Source organism: Rhinopithecus roxellana, chromosome 4 (genome assembly GCF_007565055.1).
Source record: "Rhinopithecus roxellana isolate Shanxi Qingling chromosome 4, ASM756505v1, whole genome shotgun sequence".
In the NCBI taxonomy this organism is placed as follows: Eukaryota; Metazoa; Chordata; class Mammalia; order Primates; family Cercopithecidae; genus Rhinopithecus; species Rhinopithecus roxellana.
Genome location: NC_044552.1, coordinates 74,339,443 through 74,362,904, shown reverse-complemented (window position 1 = coordinate 74,362,904; position 23,462 = coordinate 74,339,443). Strand labels below are relative to the sequence as shown.

General features: G+C 43.7%; 1 protein-coding gene across 1 annotated transcript in view; it reads left to right on the top strand.

Annotated features, from left to right (window-relative positions):
* Positions 1-21,898, top strand: part of FOXO3 (forkhead box O3) — a 128,173-nt gene extending 106,275 nt beyond the window's left edge. Inside the window, exons 3-4 of the mRNA XM_030928355.1 lie at positions 807-2,241; positions 16,923-21,898. Of these exons, the coding sequence (XP_030784215.1) occupies positions 807-2,207 (1,401 nt within the window). The 3' untranslated portion in view covers positions 2,208-2,241; positions 16,923-21,898. The remainder of the gene's footprint in view (positions 1-806; positions 2,242-16,922) is intronic.
* The last annotated feature ends 1,564 nt before the right edge of the window (positions 21,899-23,462 follow it).

Here is a 23,462-nt window from a genome sequence, read left to right as displayed (position 1 = left end):
TTCTCATCTGTTCTTAATTCATAGAAGTAGTTAAGAAAAGGTAGATGTTGTGCCTCTATACTAGTGGAGGAGGGGACCATGAGAAAATAAAGCAACCCTCCAACCAAGTGATTAATTACGCTTAGAGAGCAGGGGAAGTTTGTTGGAAAGTGCAGGGGACAGAGGCGTGTGGTAGTAAATTCCAAGTGTGAACTTCAATATGGGCAATATAATTACAGAAAGGCCAGTAAACCTAGGAATTTGGGGAAAACTACTATCAGTGAGCTTATCTATTCCCAGCATCTCTTGGACGTGAAATCATCTCCCTCCCCCCTAGATATGAAAACTGCCATTTAACATGTCATTTTATTCCCAAAGAGGGTCATGCAGATATTTGTCTTTTTGAATTAGGTTGGATTTTTTTTAACCTTTGAAATTGAGGCAGCTTTAAAAAATGAGGAGTTGGCCAGCACCGTGGTTCATGCCTATAATCCTAGCACTTTGGGAGGCCGAAGTGGGAGGATCTCTTGAGTCTAGGAGTTTGAGACCAGCCTGGGTAACATGGAAAACCCCATCTGTACAAAAAATATAAAAATTAACCAGGTGTGGTGGCATGCGCCTATAGTCCTAGTTACAGGTGCTTCAGGATCTCTTCAGCCCAGGAGATTGAGGCTGCACCACTGCATTCCAGCATGGGCAGCAGAGTGAGACACTTTGTCTCAAAAAAATAAAATAAAAAATAAATGAGGAGTTTGAGTTACTATATCATCTGGGTGCTCTGTTTTGGACCATTCTGGTTCATACTCTGTTTTCTCTTCTGCCTGCAGAACTCCATCCGGCACAACCTGTCGCTGCATAGTCGATTCATGCGGGTCCAGAATGAGGGAACTGGCAAGAGCTCTTGGTGGATCATCAACCCGGATGGGGGGAAGAGCGGAAAAGCCCCCCGACGGCGGGCTGTCTCCATGGACAACAGCAACAAGTATACCAAGAGCCGTGGCCGCGCAGCCAAGAAGAAGGCAGCCCTGCAGACAGCCCCTGAATCAGCTGACGACAGTCCCTCTCAGCTCTCCAAGTGGCCTGGCAGCCCCACGTCACGCAGCAGTGATGAGCTGGATGCGTGGACGGACTTCCGTTCACGCACCAATTCTAACGCCAGCACAGTCAGTGGCCGCCTGTCGCCCATCATGGCAAGCACAGAGTTGGATGAAGTTCAGGATGACGATGCGCCTCTCTCACCCATGCTCTACAGCAGCTCAGCCAGCCTGTCACCTTCAGTGAACAAGCCGTGCACGGTGGAACTGCCACGGCTGACTGACATGGCAGGCACCATGAATCTGAATGATGGGCTGACTGAAAACCTCATGGACGACCTGCTGGATAACATCACGCTCCCGCCATCCCAGCCATCACCCACTGGGGGACTCATGCAGCGGAGCTCTAGCTTCCCATACACCACCAAGGGCTCGGGCCTGGGCTCCCCAACCAGCTCCTTCAACAGCACGGTGTTTGGACCTTCATCTCTGAACTCCCTACGCCAGTCTCCCATGCAGACCATCCAAGAGAACAAGCCAGCTACCTTCTCTTCCATGTCACACTATGGTAACCAGACACTCCAGGACCTGCTCACTTCGGACTCACTTAGCCACAGCGATGTCATGATGACACAGTCGGACCCCTTGATGTCTCAGGCCAGCACCGCTGTGTCTGCCCAGAATTCCCGCCGGAACGTGATGCTTCGCAATGACCCAATGATGTCCTTTGCTGCCCAGCCTAACCAGGGAAGTTTGGTCAATCAGAACTTGCTCCACCACCAGCACCAAACCCAGGGTGCTCTTGGTGGCAGCCGTGCCTTGTCGAATTCTGTCAGCAACATGGGCTTGAGTGAGTCCAGCAGCCTTGGGTCAGCCAAACACCAGCAGCAGTCTCCTGTCAGCCAGTCTATGCAAACCCTCTCGGACTCTCTCTCAGGCTCCTCCTTGTACTCAACTAGTGCAAACCTGCCCGTCATGGGCCATGAGAAGTTCCCCAGCGACTTGGACCTGGACATGTTCAATGGGAGCTTGGAATGTGACATGGAGTCCATTATCCGTAGCGAACTCATGGATGCTGATGGGTTGGATTTTAACTTTGATTCCCTCATCTCCACACAGAATGTTGTTGGTTTGAACGTGGGGAACTTCACTGGTGCTAAGCAGGCCTCATCTCAGAGCTGGGTGCCAGGCTGAAGGATCACTGAGGAAGGGGAAGTGGGCAAAGCAGGTCAGTGCCCAATGCTATGGAATAAAAATAACAATATGGGGATCAGGGGCGATGTCTGGGGGAGGCTGTCTTCTCTTTACTTTGAATTTCATTCCACATTGAGAACCATGGAGCAGTGGCGCACATAATATGGCTCCCAGCCAGTTCCATCTCAGGGTTTTACCTGCAAACCAAATAGGTCTGTCGGGTGCCCTTCCCCACAGTTTGCTGATAGTTCAGAAATTTACTGCTAGTGAAGAGAACACATACACATTCAGAGATCGCATTCTTTTTTGCATCCAGTTGTCCTCACTGGCCTGTGACGCAGGTTGCCCTACTTGATGGATGGATGAGAATAGAAGAGAAGGAGAGGGATGGTCATACTTCAGGGTTAAGGACCCCAGCCAAAGGGCTTTCCTAGAAAGACTTTCTGGTCCATCACTGCTTTTGTCAATCTTCAGTGTTACAGGTTCTTCATCTTTGGTTCCTTGTAAAGTAATGATTGGCAGGTGCTTCTAATTTACCTGCAGAATATGTATTCTAGACTCTTTCATATATGAATATTTCTAACAAGCAAAATCTGTTAATCTTTATCTAAGTACTAAGCATCTTTATTAGCTAGCATTCAAGAGCTAAGCCTTTAAAAAAGTAAGAGGCCAGGCACAGTATCTCATGCCTGTAATCCCAAAACTATGGGAGACTGAAGCAGGAATTGCTTGAGGCCGGGAGTCATAGAGACCAGCATGGGCAACATAGCAAGACTCCATCTCTACAGAAAACTTAAAAAATTAGCTGGGCATGGTGGCACACACCTGTAGCCCCTGCTTCTCAGGAGAATCCCTTGAGCCCAGGAGTTTGAGGCTACAGTGAGCCATGATCATGCCACTGCACTTCATCCTGGGCAGTAGAGCAAGAACCTATCTCTTGGAAAAAGGCCAAGAAATTAAGTTGAAAGCACAAGTGTTTGTGTGAGGGAGTACTTACTCGTGTTCTTCTGCTTGTTCCCCAAACTATAAATGATGTCAGCAATTTCCAAACATAGAGTGACACAGGTTGTGAATGGTGATGGAGATTTTTTTCAATTGTGGCATTTTAATGTTCTTGGAACCACAGAGATCAGGCAGTGTGATGTGGTAAGAAAAGCATTTGATTGAAATCAGGAATTGAGGTTCAGGCCCACTTCTACCACTTTCTTGCTACCACCATGGGTATGTCTTAGGTCTCTTGAGTCTCAAATTCCAGTTTTATAAAATGAGGATAATAGCCCGCATTACTTCACAGGGTTATTACAAGAATCAAATGCACTAAAGCATGTGAAAGTGCTTTGAAAACTGCAGTGGGGTTGAAATATGTACCATGCAACTAGGTATACTGACAAATGGGCAACCAGGTAGCCCAGAGAGGTTAAATAGTTTGCCCACGGTTACAGAGCTAGATTCATTTCTTAAATGACTTGAACCCCCATAGTAGTTCTTCCTTATTCTCTCTAACTGGTTAAAAAAAAATGGGGGACGGGGAGTGCTCTGAACTGGAGTCAAAGTAGCAGATAATAGACAAGCTTTCCCTAAAAACTCTCCTCCTCAAGAAGTAAGATGAACACTGGGATCTTCTACAACAGGTTTGCATCACTGGCCACCCGGTTGTTAACGGGTTCTGTTCTGTGCCCCAGCCCTTTTGCTTTGTTTTGTTTCAGTCTCAGCAAGCTACTTACAGGCTTCTTTAAGTGGTGTAAAAAGCAAGGGAATTCAAAGCCGTAAAAACTTGAGCCTCGTTTAACCCTCCACCGTGATGAAGGACTTACAAGGGTCTCCTGTGGCGAGCTCACTCCAGCTCATGGGTAGTTGCAGAATGGGGAATGTTAAGAGTGTTGTGATGCTAAAGCCTCTCAACTTTCTTAGGCATAAGAGACCCCTAATGGAACTCAGATATCTGATTTCAGTCATTTAATACCCCTTGAGATGGTGAAAAGACTGTAATGGAAGCTAAGTAGGGTGACAGTACTTCCATGCCAGCCAGTTCAGTGCCATACCAGAACTTGGGCTGGTGGAGATTTGACTTTAGAAATGTAGATATTTGGCCTTTAGAAGACTAGTTTGTCTTCCTTTAAGGAGAAGAATATGGAAGATTTGTCTTTAGAAATGTAGATATTTGGCTTTTAAAAGAATAAATGGTTTGTCTTCCTTTAAGAATAGGCTTTTAAAGACACGAATAAGTTTTAATTTGAGTGTGATTGTAAGGAGACCACTTTCTAGTTAATTGGAAAAAATGTGTTCAGAAGAAAAGGCATCAGTTTTTGTCTAATTTTTCAAGTGTTGGCTTCCCTTTTGGTTAAACAGCAGATCTTTCTCGTATGTGTGTAATTCTAAAGGATTGTACAAAAAACTAAGGGAGATTTAAATACTTAGATTTTTTAAGGTTATCTGGTGAACTATGATTTTGATAATAAATTATTGCATTGAGAATAATGCATTTCATTATTATATCCTAATGGAGCCTTAGTGTCATCTTTGCCTCAGAATATTTTGGGGGAGGTTGTTTTGAGAAGATACTTCTTCAGCTAAAAATGAAAAGTCACCAAATTTTCCTGAAAGTAGACTAGCTCAGTATGATCACAGAGCATTTAAAGAACCATCCAAAGGGCAGTGGGGGCTGTGAGGGGATCTAGTTTCTGGTTTAGAATTTCCATTTTTGCCTTGGAATCCATTGTTCATTTCAGCAGCCAGGAGCACATGCAACCGGAAGTGTATTTTTTACTTTAAAACTTAACTGTGACTGTCACTTCATTGAAGACTCTCCTCAATTCACAGAATGGGGCTGAGGTCAGACTGTGACACCCCACTGCTCTCAAATTAAGTGTCCCAGCTTCCCAAGAGTTGCTCTCTAATAACTTTCTTGGTTGAACTTTTTCTTAGTGTTTCTCCAGACTGACTTCCTGGCTTGCTCGCAGAAGGTCATGTGATGCTGAGTCTGAACCTTCTTGTGTTAATGGAGCGGTCTGCTCAGTTGACAGGCAGTCTTGCTGAGGAGCTGTGGCAAGATGCTTCTCTGGAGGGCTGGGTGTTTCACACAGGTCGTTCATTTTAGACCACGGGTGGAATCCTTTGACCCTTAGGTCTATCTGGAAAAGAAAAAATAGTGATATTTTTTTTTGGAGGGCTGGCTGCTGGGTCGTGAAGGGCACTGTGTTCTCTCAGGTGTTCATAAAGCTTGGTGCACATGTTTACAGTTGGTGGCAGAGATGGTCATGAGCTGGTGTGGCGCTGTAAGCTCGAGCTTCCGGTCAGCCCTCTTGAGTTTGACATGTGTCCTCTCTGAGGGAAAGGAGTTTCAATCTCACCTTAATTTGATAACAAAGATGCCTGCATTCACGGACTTGCATTCATCTTCATCTTTTGACGTTTGGAGACACCATTAGGGAGCAGCCCAATATTTAAAGTACTTTATGATAAAGACTGGGAAACATCCACCAGCAAAAGCCCAGAGGGAGAGGGGAGGGGTAGTTCTCTTCTTGTCTCTGCCACATCACTCAATCTCATAGAACATTAGGTTTCTCATTTGTCAAAAGAAGACAGCCTCATCAAGTTTTAAAGGTGCATGGTATGTATAATTTTAAACTTGAACCCTAACATTTTGTCTGTGAAATGGACCTGGTGAGGTTTGTGTTATGATATGGAGCTGGAAAGAAATAGTGGTGTACTAGCGTGGCATCAGCAGGCTGCAGTATTGGAAGCCGTTTAGAATTTACATGTAGGCTACTTTCCAAAAGGAGTAAATATTTGATGCTTGTTTGACTGATGTTTGAATGCTGTGATTCTAGTATGTCTTTAAAATTTATGTTGGGGATAGAACTAATTCTAACCAAATACAGGTAATATAGACTAGCTATGTCGTGTTTTTGATTGATGTAGATATTTCTATTTTAGGGAATGTAATATCTGATAAATATGAATCTGTTATGAATTACATGGAGAATATACTCTGTTATTTGTACTTGTGACTATAGTCTGGTTATAGTATGCTAGCATGAAGAATTCTGTGTCTTCACGGATCTTTATTCTTACCTTTTAAAAAAAGCCAAAAGTCTGAACTGTCATTCAGGGAGAGAATTTTGGGATCTTTTTAGTGTCAATGAGCGCAAGAGAAAATTGATATGGCCATAAAAAGGGGTTTTCTTTGCAGAGGCTGGTATACTCGCTACATACGCTGTTTTTTCCTGGAAAGCAGTGACGTTTAGCGTGAAGGCTGCTCTTCCTGGGCTTGTTGGTTTTATAAAATGCACCTCTTTTCACCTCTGGCCAGCCTGCTCAGCATGGAGACAGAGCCTGAGTGGCTCCTCCTTCAAGCAGTTGTGTTTATAAACAGCTTTCTGGAAGGTCTCTTCTGTCCAGAGAGCTCATGTAGAACATAAACAAACAGGGTGAAAATCACCAGAATTACTCTTATAACTTAGAGTGTTCATAATGCTTAGCAGCATCTTGTAAACAATATTTTCTATCAGTAGTCTTCCCCCAGGGGCCACCTGTGCTTCTCACAGGCTTACCTTTCTATTTGGAGATGGGAGAAGGGGGCTTTCTGGGACCTGCTTCTTTGGCGTTGCTGGAGAGATTGCCTCCTGGAGGTCCTCCTTGACCTTGGGCCCAGTGGGAGGATGTTTGCGGACTGCTTTCTCTTCCCTCACTTGGAGACACATATTTACTGGACTTGCATCCCAAGATGGAGATACTCCACCTTGCAAGAGACACCATCTGCTTCACCCTGGTTTTGCTGATGTGTCCATTGAATTTCAAAGTATTGCTTTCCCCAGTCCTCCAAATTGTTTTGAATTTTAAAGTTTCAGAAACTAAAATGAATTTAAAATGTGTTTTGCGAATTAGTATTTAGAGGTCCTATAAGTCAATGTTTCTCAAAATGTTTCTTGGAATACTAGATCCTCAAGATAGTCATAGGTGTGAAATAGAAAATGGATTCTGTGGTCAAATAAGTTTAAGAAATACCGTGTTAAAGAGAAATTGGATTATTTCCAAGAGAACTTCTCAGAGCGTTAAAGGTTAATACACATTATGAACCTTCTAGGGTTGGATGTGTTATGCAGTGTTTCCTGAAGTGTTTGATACCTTGAATCAAATCCTTTTTCTTCAAGAAACCATAGCACCAGTGTTCTAAGGAACCCCCTTAAGAAATCCTGTCCTGGAGTTTTGCTGAAAGGAGTCAGCACCCCCTTGGAGACTAGGGCTTCTTTGTCCTTTTTCTCCCTTTCTTGCTGAGTTTTTTGTATGACCTTATCATATATCTAGTGTTTCTCAGCCATATCCATGCATGAGCTAGCTGCCCGGCAAAGTGGTAGACCTGTGTTGATAGAAGTGCCCAAGAAAGGCCTGAAATCGTTAAGCACAGTTCATCTGTTGGGTACTTGCTGGGCACGGGGGGCAGAAATGGATAAAAAGGGTCCCTCCCTTAAAGAATGCGTGGCCTACTGGGGAAAGTGGTGGCAGTGGTGATGACAGTTTGTCGTAGAGCCAAAGACTGCCTTGCTCACAAGTTTGGAGCAGAGGCGCATGTGGTGTGGCAGACTGATGTGCCTGGTTTTCTGGGACAACCCTGCATTCGGGGGTTCTGGTCACAAGGTCTGTTCCACAAAAACACAGACCCTAAGACTTGAGGAGTTCCATACTAACAGGTCAGAGTTCAGGCTGAATCCAGATGCTGATTTCTTTTAAAAGCTCTGCAGAGCACTTTATGTTTGATTTCTAGAGCTGGTGAGTTCATCACGGTTGGACATGAGCCACCCACTGTAGCACACTGTCCCTGGGGCTCTGCTCTGAGGGAGCTATGGATTAAAAAAGCCTCCCCTGCAGCCCACTCCTAGTTAAGTGAGATCCTGTGGGATGGCAGAGGAGCTGTGGGACTTGCAGCAGAAGGCTGCTTTTTTCATGGCTGTGTGTCCTGGAGTCAAGTCGCTCATCTCTCAGTTTCAGTTTGCTTATTTATAAAATGAGGTTAAAATTAAAACTGGCCTCACAGAGCTCCTAGAAGGGCTACCTCTGATATGGGCTAATGTCTTTTGGCACCTTTTTAAAAACGTTGTTTAATGTTTATTGTGATTTAAAACAGCTCCAGAGGTTAATAGTGGAAGCAGGAAGCAGCCACGCCAGTCTTAAACTATGGGCAGAAAGAGTGACTCTTTTCCTCAGTGAACTAGACTCAACTGGGTTTTTCATTACAAAGGGATCTACAATTACCTGTTGGTATGCAAACTTTTATTTCCAGAGTCGACATCCCTTAAAAGTTCTGCCTACCAGTTTGGGGATACTCATTAGAGGGGCTGTTAAACGGAACTAATGCTACAGATGTTGTAAGGAGAGCTGTAGGTGGTATCCAAAGTGCTCTATTAGCATCTTTAAAGGATCGCCTGGGAAGTCCCAGCTGTCTGGCTTCAGTTCTGCTTAGCATGGGTACCCATCGGTGTTCACAGGGGCTAGCAGCAAGCCCTGCTGAAGGAGATGCCCTACCCTGCTCTTTTCAGCTGCCTCAGAGCCTCAAGCCTGAACCTCTCCTGCTGTTGGGAGGAATCTGGCAATGCCATCTTTGTCTTCCCAATGCCAGTCATCCCAAGCCACTCAGAGAGACTAAGAGCCATTGCAGTCCCTCCTAGGGCTGTCTTGGAGCAGAAGGACTGCCACGTAATAGCATGGTGGTGGCAGTAGTCTGGCCTTGGGTCTCCCCAAAGCTGGTGGTTTATCTCTTATTAATTACTGTGATACAACTTGGGGTTCAGAAAAGACAGTCACTGTACCCTTAACATCTCTTCCAATTCTAAATTGAGTGAAAACCCAGAAAAAAAAATAGGCTGTTCTTCTCTAGGCGCTTCTAAATAAGCAGCAGCCAGACCTGGGACTAAAATACACCGCCCTGTAGAGCCACTGGACACTGGGATGCAAGTCTTTTGTGTCTTTCCTGCTCAGTAATAGATGTGCACCTTAGTTTTTAATTTTAGGTCGACTTTGTTTTTAATAGCCTATTTTTTGCTAAAATCCATGGCATTCATTTATTAAAGAATAGGATCCCTTAGTCACGAAGTCTCAGAGGGTAATTCCAGTGTTTCTGAAGGCTAAAACTGTAATTGACAGTCTTGGTTTGATTGAAGGTTTGGATGTCAGTATGTCTCCTCTCTCTCCCTCCCTCTCCTTCTCCCTGTCTCTTCCTCTCTCATCCTCTTTCTTCTTTCTCTCCGTCTCCCTTCCCTCTTCTTTTCCTGCTTTGTCTCTGATGAAAGAAGTCTGAGCCATAAGGTTGTGGGGGGGTTTTGTTTTATTATTTTTTTTTAATGTGTTTATGTTTGTGTGGAGTATTTGACTTGATTCCTTAGGGGAAATCAGTAACTAAGAAGAGAAGACCAGAGGTAGGAGTCCAAGAGTTCTGAGGTCGAAATTTTCGGTAAATTTCCACTAGGCCTTCATTTCTGTATTCGCCACTGTAATTAATTGGAGCTTTCATTGGTCATTTGTATGTTCAAAAAAGATCAGACAGCAGTACCGCCCAACCTAGTTATAAGTAATCAGAAAGTGTCTTGTCTGATAGACCTGTTAGAAGGTGGCCCTAATGTTTGTTTACCTGAAAATGCTGCCTGCCCACCGAGTAACAGAAACCAAAGCACTGCCTGCCCTACCTGTCACGTTCTACTCAGACTGCCCTGCTGGCTGAGATGGGGTGCCCCGTGGGAGGCAGCCCCGGCCGGCGCTTACACCGCGGTGCAAGTGCAGGCCAAGCTGTAAGAAGAGGGGCACCGGGGCCACACATGCAGATTCCCTTCACTACTGGAATAGTATGCCTGGCCAGACTGCTGGCCTCAGGGCGCTCCTTTGTCTGTGTCAGTCCTGGAGCCACCTGGAGTCCCTCTCAGTTCCTCTGTTGCACTGGTGTGATGGTTGTTACATGACCACCATCTGTGTCACCTGTCTGTCCTGGTCATACCTTACAGGTGGTTTGGACTATTTGTAGAACTTAACTAGCTGATTCTGTGTTTTCAGTTTCAGAATCACTTGGAAAAATTACATTGTCTCTCAAAATCCTGTGTATGTAAAGCAGGAAAAGAGGACTTTAGAGACCCTCCCTTCACTGTTTGGTAGCTAAACCCTGAGATGGGCTGGCAGTTACACCTGCACTTCCACCCACCCTCCAGGGATCTAGGGCATCCCAGCCTGCACACTCCTGTCATTCATCCCTGCCCCGCCCCCCACATACACACACCCCAGTAAATGCAGTGAAGAGTCATACAGGATAGGGTCACACCCAGCGAACATAAACATCGTGATATGCAGGTCATGGTTGATGACTCTGAACATTTCCTCCTGTACTACATTTCCCTGTTGTTTTTAAACGGTGAATCACTTTATTGACAGCAACTTGAGACTTAGAGTAGGAAGTCTCTTACTTTGGGGGCTGGTGATAAGGATATATATGGTGGGATATACAGAAAGGATGGGAGAAGATAAACTTTTTATTAAATACTTGAGAATTAGTTGAATGTTAAAATTGTGCCTTGTATTGATTTCATCTGTAAGAAATAGGAGTTTTAGAAATTTAATTATTGGAAACCATCCTTTTCACAAAAAGTGCCGCAAATCCTAGGTCATATCCCACCAGGCAGTAGGTTCTGCCTGGACTCAAACTAACTCTTGGCAAATAGGAGTAGGTCATGGAAGCAGTTGCAATGAAAGGATGCTGAGTGTTGGAGTTGTCAAAGGGGAAGAGGGTTCTTCCAGGAGGATGGTTCTTTCATTGACTCAGCCAACATTTATTGTGCATCCATTTAGTACTTTCAACTTACCAGGTTACTTGGGACATCAAGAGAATTGTGTTTCTTCCACTGGAATATGTGCTGCACGGGGGCAGATACCAGACAGTACTCTTAAAGTAGTAGGTGCTCCATAAGTGTTTGATTTGATTTGAAGACTTTGCTCAGCTTTCAAGGAGTTCAACATATTGGGAGCCCCTGAAAAAGTTGCCATTTCAGGCATATTATGATTAGGTACTAGGTGAGTGGCATAAGAACTGAGTCAAGGATAGCATAGGGAAGGTGGGGCTAGAGGAGCCATCTGAATGTGTAGGTGATTCGCATGGGTGGTAAGAAGAGCAGTCCAGGTAAAGTGTCTTTGAACCTGACCCATCAGACAAGCGGAGGGTTTGTTCCCAGAAGCAGTAGTGGGCCTTAAAGCGTGGATGAGGACAGTGGAACTTGATCCCACAGGCCTTTACCAGCTAAGTGTTTTGGATATTATTATAAAGTTAAATAACCATAAATTCTGAGAGGATCGAGACACCCTTTAAAGGCTTTTTGCCTAAAAACTGGGCCTTTAGAAAGAACATAATCTAAAACTTTACATACTATTATATGTGGTTTGCCAATCTAAGAATCTTAAGAAAATACTAAATCTCTGCAACTTTGCTGTTGACAGTAAATCAATACCTATCATATTTCTGCCATATTAGTATTCATAGTTGACTCTGGATATGTGAAGAATATTGGTTAACATAATCCCTGCCTCAACATAAAGTCAGAGATAGGGCATTCTTAAACTTACTTTAGCCATCAATAATCGCTAAATTTAAGCAACAGAAAAGCTGGTGCCTCCCAGCAGGTGACCCCCAGCTCTTTGTCCCTCAGCTGTGAAGTATGAGGATGACTGCCGCCCTCCCTGTGTGTCTCCCTTGGGTTTTATCAGCACAGCACAAAGGCTGGCTGGAAGGGCAGTCTACTCCAGGTCTAGACTCTGAGGTGTCCTGGAGGCGAAGGCTCTGGAGGGCCCTGTCACCAGCCTTCCCAGACTGGTTCACCTGCTGCCTTGACCAAGCGCAGGAGTTACTGGGAGGCAGTAAAAGGCAGCCTTTACACAAGTCAGGCTTGTGTTTTACACAAATGAAGGGGTTTTGTTAATAATGTGTATAGTTGAGTACCTTTCTAGTATCATCCTGTCTTCTTTGCCATGAAAAGCTCATTCTAAGCTTCCCTGTAACATCCTCACTTTCTCCACAGGTGCTTTACTTGCCTGTTAGAAATTACCAGAGTCAATGAGGTAGATTTCCTGGAAATTTGACTTTCCTTTAGGGAGGCTCCTCAACGGAATACAAAGCTGGCTGCCATCCTGGCTTAAACTTCTATACCTGTTGTTTCCCTCATAAACTGTTCAGTGCCTAAAATGGCAACTTGACAGCCTTTGCCAAAAGGGATTTTAACAGAGCTACACCTCCTAAATCTTCCTCTCTGGCAAACATGGAAGATGTCTCTGTTTGGTGTGCATCACAGGCAGAGGACTGGATTCTCATCGACCAGGCCCCTGCCGTCAGTGACCATCAGGCTGGTTCCCGTGAACCTCTCTAACTCTTTCATCAATCACCCATTTCAATCTAGAAGATATTGAAAAATGACCAAATTAAGCCAAAGCGTGGTATGCATTAACGTGTTTTCCTGAGCTGCATAAGTTTTGCCTGGAAGATGAACTCCAAGGGAACTGTGCCATTTTGGTGCTCCAAAATTAAATGTGGCTGCCTGACCCAAGACCTGCAAAAGCATTGTTTTCCTGGGGTGACACCAGCTACACAAGCCTTAGTGGATGCTGGCAGATGACTGTGGCTCATGTGGATTGTGTGTCCCTGAAGTTCCTCTGGGAATGAAGCAGAGATGGCATCAGGCAGACATTTCTTTGAGTGTTTGAATGGAAATATTCAAACTCTGAAACCCACCCCTGTCGGGAGTCCATGTGAGACTTCCTTGTCAGGTTGCATGAATATCAATTCCTTTTCTATCCTAAGTGTTCCATATTTAGTCCCCAGCTTGCTCCAGGGGTTGAAAGTTTGGCTAAAATTATCTTTCTTTTTAAAGAGTGAGGAAAGTGGTGTTTCACTTTATTTTTACTTGTAGGGCAAACTTACCTCAAATCATCTAGTTCTGTCTAGCTAGGAAAACAGTTGATAACCTTCATGGATTTGTGGATGTGAAGGTTTCAACTTAATGATCTCTTTTTTCTTCCATGTCCTATTTAGTATTGGGTTCCTGTTCTGTTCTTCTCTGCCAAGAAGATAAAAACACTACTGAAAAAATTTTCACAGTGGATTAAGTTGTGGGAGGACAACAGTAGGAACATGTATGTTGTTATGCTGTGTGTAGTTTTTGGAGGCATTTTCCTTTCTTAGAGTATCATGTGATTTATGGTGATAATTAGGCAGAAACTTGTCTTCCCTACAGATGCCAAGATTATAGAGGGACTTGCTCTCAGCAGAGACCAGATGACAGCATCCATAGATATTTTTAGAATGGACCTCATCATTTATTTGGTCTCTGCATTTCATTTTCTTTGTATCAACAATTGATTTCAAACTTGTTTATTGGGCAGGGAGGGGAGGGAGGGCGTCTTCCCCTATTAATGAAAGCCATCCTTGGGACAGAACAACATTTTTGTATTTATTGTTAATTGGCATATTGCCTAGTAGTTGCAAAGTAAACTATAATTCCATCAGCTGTATGCTTTATGTTCTTTTCAGAAGTTTTACTTAATCTGATATGTTTTCTTACAGCATTTTAAAATTTTATTTATTTATTTTGAGACCAGGTTATGAGACTAATTTTTGTATTTTTGGTAGGGGCGGGGTTTTCCATGTTGCCCAGGGTGGTCTCCAACTCCTGGGCTCAGGGGACTCACTTCAGCCTCCCAAAGTGCTAGGACTTACAGGCGTTAGCCACCATACCTGGCCCCTTAATCTAATGTGTTTTTAAACTAGAAGAGCATCAACACATACACATAAATTTCACAGTTAACTAAATAACCTTATAACTAAAATGTCATACTTTAAACAATTTAAGAATGACATGAGCTTTCTTAAAACCCATGAAACTTGTACCCAAGCTAAGTATCATTGACTTTCCCAGCTCAGTAGCTGGGTTTCATCACTTAAAATACACTCCCTCTACTCTTCTGTCCTTGACTGAATCAGATAAGCATGTACAAACATTGAGCCACAGAAGAGCCATTAAAAATCTAATAAGACAAATGAGCTGCTGCTTTCCTTTTGATTGTTTTTATTACCCCAGTTTTCATTGTGAATGGTGATGCTGGTGTTCCTCTGAGAAGGATAATTGTATTTCTGTTCAACATTTATCTTCTATATTTTCAGTGTTTTACAATCTGTTTTCCTTCTGTCACAGAGGAAACCAGTGGCCTTTCTGTTATCTGGAGTGGGAGTTTCTGTATTAAATTTGCCCTCTGTAAGAGTTGCCTCTATACCTGGGCCAAATCCTCTACCAGTTCAGCCTATAAGCACCAAGGTGATTTCCTGAACAGGCCTCCCTGGGAGGGCATTGCCTGGGAGACCTCAGAAGAAGTTGTAGAACATAGCTTCACAGATGACCCCAACCCCATTCTGCAGAAAAGGAAAGTGGTGGTTTGCACATTTCCTTTTTAATAATGGAGTTCTCTGAAGATTTGGAGCCTTTTGATGAAGGAATGGATATTAAGCCTGGGGACTGTGGTTGGTTGGTGCTTTAGACGGTCCCACATGGGCCGCCTGCCCCCGGCTTTGGGGTGATGACCTATTCTGCTCAAAACTGTGCTCTGTTAGGGGCTCATGGGTGTCCTCTGTCCTCTTCCTTCCTGTGTTGGCCCTGCCCACATGGAAGCAAGCCACACTCCCTGTGTCTGTACTTGGGGAATGAAGTGTGTCACTTTCCCATTATGCACTGGCTTCTGTGGCTGCATAATTAATACCCAAGGGAACTGGAGAGGGGTCTGAATTAGATAGTACTTCACAGCTTCTCCCTCGGTGCTTACAGTAAGTCAGGATAGGGACTTGGGGATGGGAGTCCCCAGTGACTGATCACATAGTGATGTTGGATGGTGGTCTATTAATTGTTATTGTGCAGGAAAAAACCTCTGGAAGAGTCCAGAGGACTATGTCTGTGAAACGCTATCTAATCATTCATACTTTGTGGGACAAGGTGTAAAGTAGTTAGAATAGCACTGACTTCAGCAAGCTACGGTCTTCACAGATGATGAGATCTAGTATTTACTTTAGCTTTTACTCCCTCTAGAACCAACAAGCCATAATTTTATAGTCCAAGATAATATTATCTAGTAGCTTTACAAAGCAAAGAATGCCCCCAAAACACCATCAGCCAGGGAAGCTAAATCGTAGGAATAGGCAGGAAGAAGAAAGGGGCTTCTTTTTCTGCTTTATTGTCCCTGCCTCCAGTAAAACAACCTAAATTCTTCCATTTGGAGCTTTAACAAGGATAAGTAAATATCATAAATACTAAGTCCTGCTGTGTTTGCAAATACTGAGAGAGAAAGGTAAGATTGCCAGCAAGTGCAGAGTCACAGAAGAGATTGAAGCTACAGTACATGCATGAGAATTCCTGATGACCCTATGGTACAGCCTGTAAAGGTGGGAGAAGCAGATGTATATAATGTGATTTTGTGTGTGAGTTTATTGATGCTTTTTTCATTACTTATTTACCTTGTCTAGTGAGAAAAGCACGAGTTCATGTTGTTTCACTACCACTTTTCTATCCATTTCTTGGCCTAGAGCCATTTCTTTACTACCATAACTGCCAACACTGTCTCCGTAAACGAAGAATCTTATGTCTGGAGGTCTGTCATGTCACGTCCTTTTGCTATTAAGACATGTCTATGAATATACTTTTTTTTTTTTTTTTCATCCTTTAACTTTTCTGGGCCCAGTGGTCACATGACATCTGATAAGACTTGTATAAATTCAAATGCTCTAAGAGCACCTTTTTTGTGCCTTTCCATTGAAGACAAAATAATAATTGGAGGCAGAATAATAATAATGTTGTTGATTATTAATGGGATGTTTTGTGGGGGATTTCTTGGTCATATATGTGTTATATAATTTTTTTCTCTGCAAATTTGTAATAACAAAAATCAGATTCCTAAACCCGGTGCGTTGGCATGCCTATAGTCCCAGCTACTCAGGAGGCTGAGACGGGAGGCTCTCTTGAGCCCAGGAGTTCAAGTCCAACCTGGGCAACACAGCAAGACCCCATTTCTTAAATTCTTAGGATGGCCCACTTAGTAATTACTTACTCTTTTTATGGTGGGGAGTAGGGGATTCAAGATTACCCACACACAGCAGTGCAAGCTTATTAAGGCCTTTATAGAAAGTGGCCATTTCATCTCCCCTGGTATTGGGGTATTCATGGAAAGGGGTGGTAAGCAATTCAGTTAGTCCACATAGCCAGTAAGGAAGAACCAGAAAAGTATAACTCATCTACTTAGGGTGACTGGCTCTCCTTGTTTTAGCATGGAAAGTCCCATGTCCTAGGAAATCCCTCAGTCCAGAAGTCTAGAACAGAATCTTATCTGCACCTTGAATGTCTAAAAAGAACCCCCAAAACACCCCTAATATGGCTTTCTTTGTTAATCTCCCAAAGTGAATGATCCCATTCCCTTTGGGCTTTTTAGCTTCAGAGCATTTTGTAATAACAACATGAGAAGTAAGGTAAGTAGTCTTTGTGCTTTGTCCTTAGGATTTCAGACCTTTGAAACTGGTGTAGCAGAGCAGCTTTGCTGTGCCAGCCCTGGGCTCTGAGGTGGGTGAGGGAGATGGGAGGCCTTGACAGGTGGCCCTCAGGTGTCCACTGTTGCTGTTGCAATGCCCTTAATCTCTGGTTTTCTTTTCTCCTCCTTTAGACCCTCAAACTGACACAAGACCTACAGAGAAAACCCTTTGCCAAATCTGCTCTCAGCAAGTGGACAGTGATACCGTTTACAGCTTAACACCTTTGTGAATCCCACGCCATTTTCCTAACCCAGCAGAGACTGTTAATGGCCCCTTACCCTGGGTGAAGCACTTACCCTTGGAACAGAACTCTAAAAAGTATGCAAAATCTTCCTTGTACGGGGTGGTGAGCCGCCTGCCAGTGGAGGACAGCACCCCTCAGCACCACCCACCCTCGTTCAGAGCACACCGTGAGCCCCCGTCGGCCATTCTGTGGTGTTTTAATATTGCGATGGTTTATGGGATGTTCTAAGTGTTGTTCTTGTGTTTGTTTTCCTTTGACTGAGTTTTTCACATGCATTAACTTGCGGTATTTTTCTGTTAAAATGTTAACCGTCCATCCCCTAGCAAATGTAAAAACAGAAGGAAAATGTTGTACCAGTTACCATTCCGGGTTCGAGCATCACAAGCTTTTGAGCCTGTGGAACTCCATAAACTAACAAATTACATAAACTAAAGGGGGATTTTCTTTCTTCTTTCATTTGGTAGAAAATTATCTTTTCTAAAAACTGAACAATGGCACAATTGTTTGCTATGCGCACCCGTCCAGGACTGAACCATGCATAGGCAAAACGAGTGGAGCACAGCGTCCAGCCCAGTGTGTTTCCAGTTCTGAGTCAGGGTGATCTGTGGACGGGACCCCAGCACCAGGTCTACAGGTGCCAGATCAGTAGGGCCTGTGATCTCCTGTCAGTGTCTTCAGCTAATGTGAATAGTGTTGGTCTGCTGGTTAGAAACTAGGATATTGATATTTTCAGGAAAGAAATCAGCTCAGCTCTCCACTCATTGCCAAATGCCACTAAAGGGTTTAGTTTTAAGGAGAAAGAAAAGGAAAAAAAAAAAAAGTCCTGTTTTGTTTTGCAGAACAAATGAACTTACAGGTGAGCATTAAGCTTGCAGTGAGAAATGTGTGAAGAGTAAAAACCCAAGTCAATGCTGAGGCAGTTCTAACTTCACTGTTTTCCTAATACACATCCTTGATTATTTTCAGCCTTGCTGTGTATAATCTGATCTGCTAGAAGTGTATGAGTGAGAGGCAATAGCATACAAACTGATTTTTTAAATATAAGCTTAGGTTGTAATTGTACAAGTGACACAATGGAAGTACAAAATAGGGCAGTTTTAACTTTTTTTTCTGCTTCTATGGATTTCATTTTGTTGTGTTTTCAAAAAGTTATGGTGCTGTATAGGTGCTTTCTGTTTAACCTGAAAAGTGTGATTATATTCGTTACCTTCTTTGGTAGACGGAATAGTTGGGACCACCTTTGGTACATATGAAATTGGTGTAATGATGCTCTGATTAGCACAGCATATGCATACTTCTCCAAAGTGATATATGAAGACTCTTTTCTTTGCATAAGAAGCATTAGGCATATAAATGTATAAATATATTTTATCATGTACAGTACAAAAATGGAACCTTATGCATGGGCCTTAGGAATACAGGCTAGTATTTCAGCACAGACTTCCCTGCTTGAGTTCTTGCTGATGCTTGCACCGTGACAGTGGGCACCAACACAGACGTGCCACCCAACCCCCTGCACACACCACCGGCCACCAGGGGCCCCCTTGTGCGCCTTGGCTTTATAACTCCTCTGGGGGTGATATTGGTGGTGATCACAGCTCCTAGCATAATGAGAGTTCCATTTGGTATTGTCACACGTCTCCTGCCTCGCTTGGGTTGCCATGTTTGAGCGATGGCCCTGTTGATTTCACCCTGCCTTTTACTGAATCTGTAAATTGTTGTGCAATTGTGGTTATAGTAGATCTGTAGCACATTGCCTTTTCTAAACTGCTACACGTTTATAATCTTCATTTTTAAAGTATGTATAATTTTTTAAAGTATGTATTCTATTCATATGTTCTGCTTGTCAGTGAGCCAGACTTGCTTACTATATTCCTTTATAATAATGCTAGCCACTTCTTGGATTCTTTAGTAGTGTGCTGTATGCAAGAACTTTCCAGTAGCAGTGAAGGAGGGTTGCCTCTCCAAGCTTCCTAAGGGATGCTGCCCTGGGTGGGGATGCATTGCAGAGGCAGTAGTAGCATGGGGGCTGCAGTAGGGAGTGAGATGGAAAAGGGTGGGGGGATAGGAGAATTCCAGAGTGCTTCCAGCGTGAGGGTCCTGAGAACTTCTGTCCTGAGTTCAGAGAAATATGCAAAGTAACTAACAAAATAGCTACTTGCCTTTGCAGTTTTACAGACCCTGGGAGCCACTTTGGGAGTAAGAAAGGCAACCCTCCAGTGTGTTTCAACTGTAAAATGTTGAATTCTTTTCAGACATGTGGTATCTCATTTGTTCTCCTTTTCTAGTGTTTGTTGGATTTCAGGCAGAATGTCTTACAGAATGTCCTAGAACCAGATTATCATTTAATCTGAAACAGCTGAGGAAGGGACAGAGGAGGTACAAGGGCAAGGCAGCACAAAACAGATCAGGAAAACGAAGACGGGATGCTTTGGTTTTTTGTTTTGTTTTGTTTTTTTCTTCTTCAAGTAACTAAAACAGCATCTACATGTAGAGTGTTGTGGAGAGCTGAGACCAGGGCAAAGTCAAGTGCAGCATAAGTACTGTGAGACCTGCCAGCCCCTGGAGAGCAGCCCCTGGAGAGGGTCAGCCGAGAATCTGGTAGTGAAGCCTGTCTAGGGTCCCGGCACCCTCACCCTCAGCCTCCTGCAGAAAGGCCAGGCCCTCAGAGATTAGCCCGGTTCGAAAGTGGTCAGGCTGGGCAGGGGTGCTGCCTGAGCCCTCTGCCCCTTATATTGAGACCCTGCTTTCAGGACAGGCCAAATGTTGGCCACCATGTCACATCCTGAGTGAGTGTCACAGGTCCCTAACAATTTTCTGATCTGGAGCATATCAGCAGAATGCTTAGCCTCAAGGGGGCTGGCAGCTGTAATGTTTGATTTATGATGAGAACTATCGGAGGCCGTCAGCCTCTAAATAAGCTGCTCTAGGGAGTCGCCTACTTTTTGATGAGAAATTAGAAGAGTACCTAATGTTGAAAACATGACATGCGCTCTTGGGATCTGCTGTTCTCTTCAGGGCTCCAGAACCTGACACCTGTTACCAAAGCTAGGAAAGAGCTTTATCACAAGCCTTCACTGTCCTGGCATGAGAACTGGCTGCCAGGCTCAGTTTACCCCTTTAACTGTGAATGAATCTGAGCTTGGTTTCCTTGATTGCATCCTCTGTGATATAATGATTGCTGAAACACATTTTAAAAATTCAGAAGTTTGTCACTCCTGTTAATGGGAGGATCATTCACACACGTATGGTACAAGGCGGACTTTGTGTTTGTTTTTGGTGTTGATTTTTAGCATTGTGTGTGTTGCTTGCCCACCTTGAGGAGAGGACACCATGGCTTACTACTCAGGACAAGTATGCCCCACTCAGGGTGTGATTTCAGGTGACTTCCAAACTTGTACACAGTTTAAAGATGGTGGAGACAGATTCTGCCTCTACCTAGTGAACCCCACTTAAAGAATAAGGAGCATTTGAATCTCTTGGAAAAGACCATGAAGAATAAAGCAGTCAAAAAGAAGTCCTCCGTGTTGGTGCCAAGGGCTTGCGAGGGGAAATAAAAATGTTATCCAGCCTGACCAACATGGAGAAACCCTATCTCTATTAAAAATACAAAACTAGCCTGGCATAGTGGCGCATGCCTGTAATCCCAGCTACTCTGGAGGCTGAGGCAGGAGAATCGCTTGAACCCAGGAGGCGGAGGTTGCAGTGAGCCAAGATCACACCACTGCACCCCAGCCTGGGGAACAAGAGTGAAACTCCACGTCAAAAAAAAAAAAGAAAAAAAATGTTATTCATCCTCTCTCAAAGCAAAAAGGAAACCCTGAAAGCTCTGAACTCTAGTTTTATTTTTCTTGCTGTATTTGGGTGAACATTGTATGATTAGGCATAATGTTTTTTTTTTTAAAAAAAAATTTTTTTTTGGTAGAAATGCAATCACCAGTAAAGAGGTACGAAAAAGCCAGCCTGTCTTGGGAGACCGGAGAGGCAGAGTACTACTACGGGAGGTGGAGTTCTGATGGAGTCATGCCTGTCAAATGAGATCTTAAAGCAGATGCCCAAATAAAAGAGTATATTATATTTTATCTAAATCTTAAGTGGGTAACATTTTATGCAATTGAAATGAATGGAATATTTTCCTCTTGTTTAGTTGTATCTGTTTATATTTTTCTTTGATGAATGATTGGTCATGAGGCCTCTTGCCACACTCCAGAAATACGTGTGCGGCTGCTTTTAAGAACTATGTGTCTGGTCACTTATTTCTCTAAAATTATCTCATTGCCTGGCAATCAGTCTTCTCTTGTATACTTGTCCTAGCACATTATGTACATGGGAAATGTAAACAAATGTGAAGGAGGACCAGAAAAATTAGTTAATATTTAAAAAAATGTATTGTGCATTTTGGCTTCACATGTTTAACTTTTTTTAAGAAAAAAGTTGCATGAATGGAAAAAAAATCTGTATACAGTATCTGTAAAAACTGTCTTACCTGTTTCAATTCCTTGCTCATACCCCATGTAATCTAGAACTAAATATGGTGCGTGGCCATATTTAAACACCCGAGAGTCAAGCAGTTCAGACTTTGATTTGAAGCACCTCATCCTTCTTTCAATGCGAACACTATCATATGGCATTCTTACTGAGGATTTTGTCTAACCATATGTTGCCATGAATTAACTCTGCCGCCTTTCTTAAGGATCAAAACCAGTTTGATTTGGGAATCTTCCCCTTTCCAAATGAAATAGAGATGCAGTACTTACTTTCCTCGGTGTTTGTAGATATTGCCTTGTGTATTCCACTTAAAACCGTAAACTAGTTTGTAAAAGAGATGGTGACGCATGTAAATAAAGCATCAGTGACACTCTATCTTACTCCAAGAAGTCTCTTTGTTCTCCCTCCCCCTTTCTTGAACCCTAGGAATAAAATGGCAGTTTATCTCAAGGTCACCCTGTGGAATTCCCCCACAGGCTGGGAGAGGCACAGAGCTGAGAGACTATCGCAAAATCTTTAAATGAACCTAGTACACTTTTTGTCTGGCCCGCTTCTGACCTCCACAGACAACAGACAACTTAATAAAGGCAGATTTATGGCGTAGTTCATGGTGGCTGATAGCCACTTTTGGTATGCTCTGAGTCATGTTTCCCAGGAAGTTTCGAATAAGTAGGGAGTTGGGACTTAGAGACGGCCCTCACTGAGCGTCTGAGGTTTTAACTTGTCAGTTACTTGACCTGGATGAGGTCCTCCTCATGTGAGTCTAACACACGAACGTTGGTCGGCCACAGTGCCCTCCTGCCCGGCCTGCATACTGAAAGTGAGACACGACACTTCAGGTTTCTGGTGGCAACAGCGTAAACATTTCCTCTGTGTGTACCTTTAGGGCCTCCTGAGTTAAGTGAGAGGGAACTCCACCTATTGTAAAACTATTCTTAGTAGTCTGGATTATGTTTTTCATTTTAATAGCCATATAAAAGTTATTCAGATGATATAGAAGAAGCAGGATCTACTTTAAGGTCCCACATAATAGGTTCTTACTTCAGATCGAGGAGGTGAAAGATTTTAAAGTTGGGAATCTGGGATAAATTCTCTATTGGTGGAGACTCATGCTTTCGTAAGTTTTTCCTCAACATTGTTTTAATTACTTACAAAGGTAAAACTTCACCATCTCCTAATGCCAAAGCCTACTAGGGATGGGTATTTCACTAGAGATTACTTCCCAATTTTTATTCTGTCTTCCAGAGGATTAAAGATGGAACTCTAATACCAGTTATGACAAGATTCTTAGTAGAGAGTTCTCCAAAACCAGGTAAAAATGCAACCAAAAACCAGTAAGTTAATTTAACGACCAGCAGTTACGAAGCCCATCTCCAGTGTGGCAATGGGCCAGCCTTTGTGATGGGCACCAAGAGAGCGAGGATCTGCGCCTGTCCCGCAAGAGTGTGTGGTCTAGGAGGGATCTGTGTGCTCCACCTGGAGGCATAAAGGGCCAGCTGCTTACTCTCCTGCTTCGGCTTCCTGTTTAAAAGAGGAAGAGTTTGGACTAGTTAATCTCAGACACATTCGGGATTTGATTTTGCAGTTTATTCAATAATGAGGGCAAAGCTTTAGGCCAGCAGACGTTACTTTGATGTGTATCAGCCAAGTCACCCACACCACAGCTAGGATACAGGGGTCCCAGGCAGAGAATTCATAGCCACCATCTGCCAGACACAGGCACACACACATATACATACAGTCATCCCCCGACACACCCACAGTCACCCACAACCCCAACCCTGAGACATGGGAAGTAGAGGGACGGCTGTGGGTTGGTGGTGGGGTGCAGTCTGCGGTGCCCTGAGCTGCTTGCAGCCCTGTGGTGGGAGCCAGCAGGGGAAAGTATTTGAGGGATGGAAGTGAGAGAGAAGCACTCAGAAAAGGGGCCCACTCCAGC